The 12211-nt window shown below is 29.0% G+C and overlaps 1 protein-coding gene across 6 annotated transcripts in view; it reads left to right on the top strand.

The window, feature by feature from the left end:
• The window catches only part of LOC139491945 (centrosomal protein of 126 kDa-like), a 33177-nt gene that overhangs the window by 7436 nt on the left and 13530 nt on the right, over positions 1 to 12211 (top strand). For 4 of the 6 annotated variants that reach the window (XM_071279892.1, XM_071279890.1, XM_071279889.1 and 1 more), the window contains exons 1-2: positions 4768 to 6201; positions 10302 to 10465. In XM_071279892.1, the coding sequence (XP_071135993.1) occupies positions 6005 to 6201; positions 10302 to 10465 (361 nt within the window). In that variant the 5' untranslated portion in view covers positions 4768 to 6004. Of the gene's footprint in view, positions 1 to 2297; positions 2421 to 4767; positions 6202 to 10301; positions 10466 to 12211 lie in introns of those variants that run through there. The other 2 variants (XM_071279891.1, XM_071279894.1) reach the window with 1 other exon arrangement.

Consider the following 12211-nt stretch of genomic DNA (forward strand, 5'->3'; position numbering starts at 1 on the left):
ACATGTTTGTAGCGCTCAATTCTCCCCCTAACCAGGGACAGTGGTGTTACAGCACAATATAGAAACAAACTATAAGAATTAGCTGAGAATGGCTGAACTCATCAGATTGCCTAAATTTCTTGCAGGATACTATTGAATAACTTTAATAGAACCAAAAAAAATGAAAAATAAAGTTATTGTCCTTGCACAGACTAAAATATGTGCAGCTTGAGGAAAGCTGTTTCTTCTATTTAATAAAATATATTAATCAATGTTTTTATTACGTAGAAATTGTACTTTACCACCACTATCGCTATTGTAATATCTCAAACATTGAGTGGGAAATTCTAGATGTTATGTCATAACCGCTTCATGCCCAGTTACACAAAAATTTATTTCACATTTTATTAATTACATTTACATGTAATACTCTGTTGGAATAATTGATTAATTTAAATTTTAAATTAAAAATATTTTTATGGTCATGTTGAAATTATACTTGCAGATATTTTAGTTATGAATTTCTTTATTATTTAGTAACAAAGAATTCAGTTCAATTTCTGATAGAGAATTTTAGACCAAAGATTGGTAAGGGTTAATTACAATTCATATGTTGCTTAATCAACTTTCCTGAATGAATTATATAATGTTTACGAATTTTCAATTTAAGATTTTACTGCAAAATCCATTCTTCTGGGAAACTTATTTATTTCATTTGCAGGTGCTATGTTTAATTGTGTTTAAATTATAACACAAACATGACAAACATAAGGTTATATTCTTTGCCCTAAAATTGAACCCATTATGTTCTTTGAAAATGTTTTCATATCCATTTTGTTTGAAAATAATGATAAAAGATGACTTGTGATGGTGAATACTGATCCATTTACTGTATAAAAAAAATATTTGCACGCTTTTTTTGAAACTAGGTCAGTAATAAGGCAACAGAAAATAAAAGTAAAAATATAGAATTTAAAAATATTTATTATCATTTCTTATCCTTGCAAATAGATATCAGTAAAATTTTAATATAAGGGGAAGTAACTCAATAATTACATTTTATAGCATGCAGTTGTCTATCAAACCATAGAAAAATTACACACTTAGATAGATAACCTCTGCTGCTGATCAAGGACTAGTTACACTTTAAAATAGCTTGATTCCATGATTAAGTCATTAAAATTAGGTCATTGAAATCAGATTTCATTGGAAGTATCAGATAAGGGGAAGTAACTCAGTTTTATCATTCTTCAAAATAGATACATTATGATTATTTTTAACTATGCTCATGTCGGGGATGGGGTCGATTACTTTAAAATGTAATCGATTACATTACAATTACACCTTATTTCAAATGTAATTGATTACATTAGATTACTTTTCTTTAAAGTAATCATGATTACTTGTGATTACTTATGATTACATTGTATATTGCAATATTAAAGAATTTCTAATAACTTTTTATCCTCACGAAAAAGCTAATTTTGGTGATTTTTTTTAAAGCCATAATTTATTAATCTTATTTTAAAGAATTTAGACAATAACATTGTAACATGTGTAATTTGATAACATAGCTATATACAAATGTCCTTTCTCTATGTAATAGATATAACTTTGTTTTTTCTACAAATTTTAACCAACTGCCCAATTCACAAACCTGGACAAATAATGAAAAATTTTGACTTTAAAAGGGCTCATGCAGTTATGTATGTCAACCCTCAAAGTGAAATTGGAACTAACTGTTTTCTGCTTTTGAATTTCATTGTAGTTTTATAAAAATATTGGGCTTAATATCAGAAGTGTTCAATCAATGAACAAAAATGCTTTCAAGACATATTCTTATATCATAAGAGCTCAATCTCACAAACACTGGAAAGCAAATTCCTTTAGAAAACTGTTATCAAAATAAAACACTTTGTTATACAAAACTTGTTATATAGATGATACTATTTATCACATTAAACAAATTCCCATCATAGTGAATACTAGTTTCATGATTTTTTTTATTCATACTTTACATTTTCATATTGTCTATCAAATACTATTTTCCTATATACCAGTATACAAGATTTGTAATCAGCAAGTAATCATATGAATATAATCTTAAAGTAATCTATAAGTAATCATGATTACACCTGTTTTTTGCAATGTAATTGATTACATTACGATTACTTGTAATCAGAAATGGCATGATTACTGATTACATATGATTACACTGCAAAATGTAATCAATTACAGCTGATTACCATTACTGATTACGATTACCCCATGTCTGGCTCATGATCAACTTTTATTTTATTTCCTTAACTAATGACCAGTAAGACCTTTCGTCAGATTGAACAGCAACAGGTTGAACACCTGAAACAGATGGCAGTCAATGGTGAAGACGATGCTCTGTCCAGAGCTAAAAAGTTACAAAACGAAACAAACCGCCGACGAAAGTAAGTACTCAGATTTTATTAGTAGATTAAAGGCCAGGTGATTCCATAGTTTTAATCACAAAGTGTAGGTAAGTATGATGAAAGCTACAGTGTTCTCCTTTACTGGGCCTACACCATGGGGAGAAACACTGAATTGCATGTAAAATATTTGATGAACAAGCTTAAGATAATAGTAAATTTAAAAAAATGGCTGAATGGGGCAAAAAAAAAGGATTTTTTTTTTATTAATTATGCCACATTACATATACTTTATGAAGGTCTATAGGGACTATAGATTGAGCTGTTTATAGTAATGACTTTTGCTATAGGCCATATATATTAGCTATAAAATACACTTAAATTTGTGGGATGTTCTGGGCTACTTTTATGCATGTAGCTTGAACTTACTTATTACAGATGTACATTGTAGATCCAGCAATTTTGAATATTGGGTTCCACTCTAACATGTCTTAGTTGAATGGTTTTACACTAGTAATTTTTGGGGCACTTTATAGCTTGCTGTTCGGTGTGAGCCAAGGCTCTGTGTTAAAGACTGTACTTTGACCTTGATTGTTTACTTTTATAAATTGTGACTTGGATGGAGAGTTGTCTGATTTACCAGGCACTCATACCACATCTAATTAGTCTTCTTATATCTATATAAGGACACCATGGAAAATCTGAATGATTTTCAAAAAAGTAGGGGTTCAATCAATGAATTCATGTGTATTTGATTTCATGGTATTTGGAAAACTTAAAAGCATAAATAACAGAGTTTAAATGTTCATTGATTACGTCTTTATTTGTTTCACAATTTGAGGCAAAATAAATATAAGGATTATCAGTTATCAAAATAGTTGTCTGTTCAATTGAGTTCTTATCTGATTAAGTAGTTAGTTACACAATGAAACTGTCATATTTGTCTTTAAGGTATTATTTTGTTACCTATTGTCTGTTTATCCTGAATTAGTTTTCTGTTTTGATCACTGGTGCTGTAAAAATAGTTACACAGTTCAATTGAGGTTATGTACATGTGTGAGGTGAACAACCATGTACAGTTGTAAATTGAAGTGATACTAATTAATCATATGATTTTCATGTGCATATAATATATACAAATGTTGATATATATTGCCTGCATTTTTTTTTCGGGGGTATTATGTATATATATTTTTGTGAAAATAAATATATATATTAACTTTGAAATTCATGTACATGTACAATAACTTCTCTGTAGTGAAAAAATTACAAATACAGCTCAGCCCAAGTTTTCAAGGCTTAGCTGAAATGGTTTTAAGAGTATATTTAAACATGTATAATTTGCCATTATTGTGGCCATGCATACAATTTAGATTTCATCTGTATAAATTTACAGAAGAATATACATTCATTTTACAAATACATGTATTAGCTGTATGGTTAGTTTAATTAAACATATATTTAATTAATTATAGTGGATCGGGAAACAAGTTTTGCAACTTATATTAATCCCTTTTCACTTTGCGGGTGCAAGTGCTGCCTTGTAGTGGCATTAATTAGCCTGCTCTTTTTCGAAATCTACAAGGGTGTCTTAAACGTGCAAGAGATATAGCTATCTGTATGGTTTGTATGGATGGAATGTATATAAAGATAGATATTTTAAAAGACTAGATGTAATTTTGTTACAGTACGAATTGGAATTCAGTAGACTCCTTGCTAGAATATCAATATCTACTAGTGGTATACATGTATTTATATGTCAATGATATTTTGTATGCAGATATATTACCATCGGCACACTCTCATTTCCATGGAGACTTATTATTTGGTCCTCCCCTTGAGACACAGCTGTCGATTGACCTTGAATATTTTGCATATTTTACATTTTAAAAGTTGGGATTAAATCAGTTGTAGATTAAAAGTATAAGTTTGTATATGGCACATAAATAAACAGTTTGAAATTAGCACTAGACCCACAGGACATTGCCTTGTAAAAAATATATTGGTTCCTGTTGATTTTAGTAAATTTTTGATGTACATTCCGAAGAAAAATTCTATGACTGCATGTATAATGTGAATACATTTTACTGTAAATGCATTTAGATCAACTTATGATATATAAGATATCTGTTGCAAAATACATCACATCATTTAAATTTATGTCTGATCATAGAAATACATGTACTATGGCATACATCATAATTTAAAAGACATTTTTATGTATGCTTTCTTTTTTACAAAATATATAATTGATAGAGAATTATAAATTTCTTTGCTCAACGCAAGCAAATAAAACAGTACAATTAACTCAAAGGTCTAAATTTAAATAGTATGGTTAAAATAACATTCATACTATTTAATTAATAACATTTCAACACATTGTTATTTCAAATCAGATTTTGAGATCAATATGTTTGACAAGAGATCACAGAATATTACATGTAAAATTCGTCTTTGTAATGCTTTTGTCCTGTTGTATAATACATAGATTCAAACATCGGATAAAAGAACATTTTATTAGAAGAATGAAATATGAAGTCTACAAATTTATTTGATATGGAGTATATAAAAGAGGGATTATATTCACTGAAAGAAATCAATTTTGCTCCGACAGTGATAACGTGAATGGAGTGAATTAGCTTTATTGTTAGGTAGAAAATAGGATTTAAACGTTCGTTGTTTTTATGATGCATTTAACATTGGTAGATACCAAGACCTTTTTAAAGTCTCTTAGTAAAGCGGGGCTAGGGGAAATGTATTAATCAGTGACGGGAAGTCTACATGGAGTTATTAACTGTCAAAATGGGCAGGATTAATGGATTTCAATTATTAACTAATACAGTTCAGGATTAATAAAGTGCTTGTTTAAAAACGTGCTGATTAGAATAGAAATTTGAGAGGTAAAGAAAGTTGAGATTAAGTTCAATTTAATCCTGACGTCTTGGATGATATATTGTACTTCAATAACAGTCATAAACTTGTTCAGTACTTGTGTCACAGGTTTGAAGAATTTTGTTGGATTTTTGATAAACTTGTTTCCATTCTGAAGTCATCAAGTGTACATATTTTACTCTGTCAAAACAATTAGTTAAAGTGAACTTAAAAGCAAGAAAAGAGACTTTTAGAAACAGATTGGGATTTTATTTTTGGATGCAATAAGATTTGTTAAAATGACTATAGAAAAGAAGTTTTGGACTTTCTAATGTGCTTTGGAATATATATCTTCATTGTTCTGACAGTCTATAGAAATACAGAAACTTTTTTTTATCAACTTTTTTAAGTAATTTTTGTACATGACTAAGTCTGTCTGTTGGAATTGACAACAGATGTCTTTAAATTTATCCTAGTGTTTTGGATTTTAGAAATGGTAAATATTGTTCCAATTTAACTTTGGATTTATTGAGAAATAATTGCTGTTTCATGGAAACATGATTTTGTGACAAGTTTTTTGTCCATACATGTCTGTAGCATAGGAAATTTGTAATTTGTTGAACATGTACAGTAAAACACAATCTGTGGTTCAACTATGCTAATGAAATCAATGCTACATATTTTTGTGATCCATGTTTGGTGATTAGGTTGTTAATACTCTCTTCTGGTGTCGTCAATCACATCAAAAATCAATTATGAATAACAACGGATTTGTGAAAATAAGATTTCCGAAGTGTATAAACGAGATGATGGAAAAGAGCGATCAGAAAATGCGGATGCATTTAAGTTTGACGGATACAACGGGAGTTCCAATTCAACATAACTTGACTAATCTAATAAAAAGTGTGGGATTTATAGAAAGGTTACCAGAGTACTCTAGTCATATTTTAAGGTAATAACCATGTTTGTTTCTAAGAAATATTTATTATGGTGTATTGTTTTTTTCATAGGAATAAATTAGTCGTTTTAAAGGTAATAAGGTATTGTTTCTGAGAAATCTTTATCCTGTTATTTAATTGTTTGTACCTTGGAAATTCAATTATAATTAGATGCAGCCCTTGAGATTTTTTTAATTGATAACTTTATAGTGAACAGAAAAAGTCAAAATGTTAAGTACAGAGCTGCATGTACATGTATATAGCTGGCTAATGGTTTCTAATGAAAACAATGAATATTTTCAGTACCATTGCAAGTAAGTGTTATCAAATTCTACAAATGTTTTCTATGAAAGCACTATACAATGATGAAGAAGATGTATTTTATAATGTTCAAGTGTAGGCCACCTTTGGTTGATGTAATGCCTACCCATGCTTTTTGGGTTGGTAGGTAGAGTTTTTTTTATTTTTTGGGGGCCAAGAACATAAATTACATGTTTTAGGTTTTAGTCTTAAGCAAAAAAATTAGAGTAAGTATAAATCTTTTTAAAAAATTGAACCTATTAGTGCTATATTTTTTTTTTTTATTATTTTTTTTTTTTGGGGGGGGGGGGGAAGGTGTATACTTCTTTTAAGAGAGTAGGTAGGCAGCATTAAACAATTCCATTCTTATGATTGGTCTTAAGCGACAGGAATTGTCATTATTGTATGAGGATATTGATGGTAGACATTTCACATTTGAAGTTTGAAGATTATTTAGATACTGAATGACATATATAATTTTACATGGTTAGATTTTCAGTATATATGTTTTATAGTATATACAACACGTCTAAACATCAACCCAACAATGTTCTGTAAATTTGCTTTCGCAAATTTTTTGTTCTTCCCTCACCGGGATTCGAACCCATGCTACTGAGATATCGTGACACCAAATCGCCTGCACTGTAGCCGTCCCACTAGACCACACGACCACCTGTTTTATAGTTTATATACAGTACTTTAAAATAGCTTGAATATTGAGAGCAAAATCAAAATAAATCAATTATAAAACCATACATGATAATGGTCTTGGATTATAGTTATCTCATTGACATTATTATTTTTCATAGAAAATCAGGACACATTGTCTTCTGTTTACAACTTAAACTTAATTTGTATTTACTAATTTAATTTTGACTTATTTAACATGCATTAAATCTTAATCTCCTGTCAGATTACCAATTATGAAACTAAGCCAAGTAAATTAACTGAAGCATGTCTTATATTGTTGGATAAGAAAGGGACAAAATAAATGGTATTGTGCATTTTGTAGAACATATCCTGTTCATTCTTTTTGGATTGTAAAATCCTGATCGAGTTCTGTGAAAAAGGGATTCATTGCTAAAAAAAAATCTTGGAAGCTGTTTTTATTTCCAGTCTACCTAATTTATAAGAATTTACTATAGAAAAAATAAAAAAACATGCAGGAAAATAATTTAAATCATTTAAGTACTCAATTGTTTTGAATGAATCTAGTAAATTGTCATTCAAAATTTTAGGGGCAGTAACTCTTTTATAAGCATGCTATGTAATTTTCTAAAATTATAATTCCTCGTGTACAGTGTTCTTAATGGCTTATAAATCCATCTTTGTTTTTATGTAGAAAAAAATGTGTCAGCAATTCTACTGCATGATTTCCATATTTTCATAATAACTATTGGAATTATCACACTGATGTGCAGTATTTAAAGATTTGTTACAGTGATCAAAGTTTTGAAATGATTTATGGACAAAAAAAATCATTAACTATATTGACTCTAATACATGTTGATCTCCTCATTTTATACTTTTTTTCTTGGTACAAAATCTTTGTTTACAATTTAGTTGTCAAAATTAATTGTAACTATCATTGAATTCGATTTAAATCTTGTCAACATAGTGACAATCTTTTAAAATATTTTCCTTATCTGAAAGAGTTATATTATTAATATGCATTACAGTTTAAAACATGTGATCTTCAGATTTGAAGTACAAATATTTTAAACATCCTTTTATCAGAATTATTGTTTAAAGTGTTAAATAAAACAGTCATGTTTATAGATATGATATCTGTATATAAATAAACCTGTAAAACTTTAAACACTACACAGCTTATCTTCAACATAAATCAAAACTGTCTGGTGTGATGTACTCAACCTTAAATGGTGCATTTCTATTGTCATTTCAAAGAGTTGCATGCTCTTTGTTCTTTGTCCTCCAAGTGCCAAACATTTATACATTTATCAGTAAGGGTTGAAAAGGCCAAGGATAATGTTGCTATATATATGTTATTTAAAAGTTGTGATTCAAAACTGTTGTGCAGTCGTATAGATTTAAGAAATTCTTTTATCTGTAAAAGTTTTTGCATTGTTTTTTGAAGGCTATGGTTTTTGATTTGTTTGTTTTATATGTAAAATTCCTGTCTGTAAGTTGAAAAATCAAATATTATTTTTTTCAGATTAATATAAATATATATAAAATTACTGTACATCAGCTTAATTGTGTTCTCCCTTTTCGTTATCATTCCTTAAAGTAAGTGCCAAATGCTTTTTCTCGGCTGGTTGAAACATATAACATGTATAATGCATGTTTAATAGTTGGTTTTGATTGTAAAAAGGGGATATATGTGATAGTTTGCCAGCTCATTCCTTGTTAAGAGTTATAATTTAAGATTGCTGTTGATTTAGCATACACCCAATTAGCTACGGAACCGTAGCTCTTATAGATCCTTATGTTATTTTTTGACTATTTGCAGACCATAGACAAAAAATAACATAAGGATCTAAGAGCTACGGTTCTGCAGCTAACACTCAATATATCTTTAATTATTTCTAATGAAGATTCATTTACCTAGAATGTAGACCTCTGTACCGTAGTTAATACAGTACTAAGTGTACATGATGTATTTACAGTTTTAGACCAGAGTTTGTCTACTCCTTGGTTATACAGTAATTTACACTTCACTGTTCCAATATTCCTATAATATAAAAGTAAACTGTTTGTATAAGATGGTTATATTGTGACAGATCTGACATGATGTATAGGTTTAAAATTTAGATAAGTATTATAAGATGTACATTATGAAGGAAAGGAAAGTGTTCATTTATTTAATGATTCAGACATAGATCTTAAAAAAAGTAGGAAGAACGTGTTCATTTAGTTCATAAATTAGACAACACACTTTAAAAACATGTCGGTGTTGAAAGTGTTCATTTGATTAATGATAAAGACAACCTAATCTTGAAAATATAATGAAGAACGTGTTTATTTATTTCATAAATTAGACAACACACTTTGAAAACATGTCCGCCTTGAAAGTGTTCATTTGATTAATGATAAAGACAACCTAATCAAATTGAAAAAATAATGAAGAACGTGTTTATATTTATTTCATAAATTAGACAACACACTTGTAAAAAACATGTCCGAGTCGAAAGTGTTCATCTAATAAATTATCTAGATACCAACCGTGCAAGTCTTAAGGAAAAAGTGAAGGAGATGAATATTGAAAGTGTTTTTTATGATTTGTGCAAACACTAAAAACATGTAGGAGAACATAGATCTATATAAAAATAAGGAGATGTCGTATGATTTAAGAAAGTACATGTATGAGGGTCAGGGTGGGGTTTTACAGAATAAAGTCTAAATTGGATATTCTATTTATTTCCATGCTTTATAAAAAAAAAAAATGCTTTATTCAGCAGTTATATTCTTTATTCTGTAAATTCCACCCAAACCCTCATACCTGTTCTTCTTATTTGATGATTAATTTTGAATTGTTTATATCTTGATTTGAACAAATATGAAATAATTAAATCAAACAAATTCAGTCAGTTAGTATTGATTGACCAGAGCTGCCATTAATCCCCATGAAATCTTTACGATCAATTATAGAATTACTTGTCAATTATGGACCATTCAACTTATCTCTTGACAGTTTATGTTAAGATATAAACATGTATGATTTTAAGGAAAAAGGGTACATAGATGTTCATTAAAGAGACCTTAATGTCTGGTCTATTTAATATATTATTTCAAAGCTATATTTCTATTGTTTGTAGTAGCAAAAGTAAATAAATTGATCTTTATTTAACAGGGCACAAGCAGTAAAAAGAAAGTTGGAAGCACAAAGAGAAGAAAAAAGGAGACAAAATATTTTAAACAAGCGCAGTGAAGAACAGAGGCAGGCAACTGAGAAATTTCAACGATCACATATAAGTAGTCGTCCATCCAGTAAAAACAGCAATAGCAGTCACAGTGGTAAGATAAGATCCAGATTAGAAATACACACTTGCGTCATCAGAAATCCAAGTTTGGCATTATTTCGTTGAATTCATAATTGATTTTTCTCAACTGGACATTAATTATAAGCAACCAACAATCAATCAATCATTTTAAAGGCTGAATTTAAAGATTTGAATCAACAAATACAAAACTATATTTCTAAAACAGTAATAAAAAAAATATAACCACACAGTTTTCTTCATGTAGGTGATAAGTTTAGCATATATTCACTGAGTTTATTCCAGCCTCAGTAATTTTGCATTTTACATAAAACCTAGACCTATTTTTTCTTCTATCATGTCTATATAATACTATCTATGGTGGCCAAAGTCACCAATATAAATTGATGTGAAGATTTTTAACATCACAACTATCTATTTATCATCCCCATACTTTAATTAGTAAACCATTTCTCATCAGATAAGAAAAACTGTTATATAATAATTACTTTGGTATGCTTTAATAGCGCAGAAAAAAATAGATTGTACCTTAACATCCCATTTTAGATTGATTTTCAAATTGAAATTGCATGGAAGATCTGATTGTGATCTAATTGCTATGTCAATTATTACTAGCCCATGGTTCTTTGCGTCACTTCTTTCATGTTTATACAACCAAACTTGTATCAGTGCGAATATTTGATAACTGATATTCTTGCAATTGGTCCGAGACCACAATTGTCGTCCCTTGATTTTTGTTGTTCACGAATATAGTCCCTAGTGTTGAAAGTGGGTTACTTGCCATTAATTTTTATACCCCTTCCAAATTTATTTCTCCATGTTTAATGCCTCAAATTACAAGTAGGGGGGTGAAATTACACTGTAAAAAAATTTGGTCCAGAATTTTAAAGGAAAGTAGTGATTTGGTCCAGGTGAAAAAGGTTGAAAATTAGTACTTTCGGAAGCTGTCAAAAGATTTCAAGACGCCCTAAACATAAAATTGTCCATATTTTGAGTTACAGACGATGAAGTTTTCTATAATTTTGATATAATTTGTCCCAAAAGTAGTACAACACGCCGCAGTGAGTGACTATAAAAGTTTCTTTGAGAAAGCGCAAGTGGGATTTTTTTTATTTTCATTTATGATCTAAAAGAAATGCACTACGAAATAATTGTGGTCTCGGACCAATTGGGCAGTTCAAATTTGTTATTTATGAATATAAGAGATAATTTATAAAATAGCACTGCAGATTTTAAAACAAAAAATTCTAGGTTTAAGTTGGTAATTCAATATAATTAAAATTAAATCTGTTAATTGCTCCCATTCAGAAACCAAAAGGGAGTAGAATAGATTAAAATATAACCAAAAACAAGCTGTTTCACTAAATTCTAAAATTTATGGTACCCAACATGTGTCCTAAATAAAATTAAAATTTGACTCAGCTCTGTCATAAAACTTTAATTAACACATGCATTTATTAGTTTGGATGTCATATTGATATTATAATTAAACAACACAAATTAACTTTGACCATTGAAATTTACACAGAATTCTTCATTAAATGCTAACAAGACATGTAAGGAAAACTAAATTGGAAACTACATTTATGAAGCAGTTAGATCTTTTTGATCATATATATGCATGCTTGTTGAATATTTAAATTAAAAAAATCTTTGAAGAAGCAAACCCAATTATTGAATACATGATGAAAGTTATGGTTAAATGGGTAGAGAGTTAAATGTAGTTTAATGGGGAAGTTATTGTTTTAATTGTAAGTGTTTA

Source organism: Mytilus edulis, chromosome 10 (genome assembly GCF_963676685.1).
Source record: "Mytilus edulis chromosome 10, xbMytEdul2.2, whole genome shotgun sequence".
NCBI classification, from domain to species: Eukaryota; Metazoa; Mollusca; class Bivalvia; order Mytilida; family Mytilidae; genus Mytilus; species Mytilus edulis.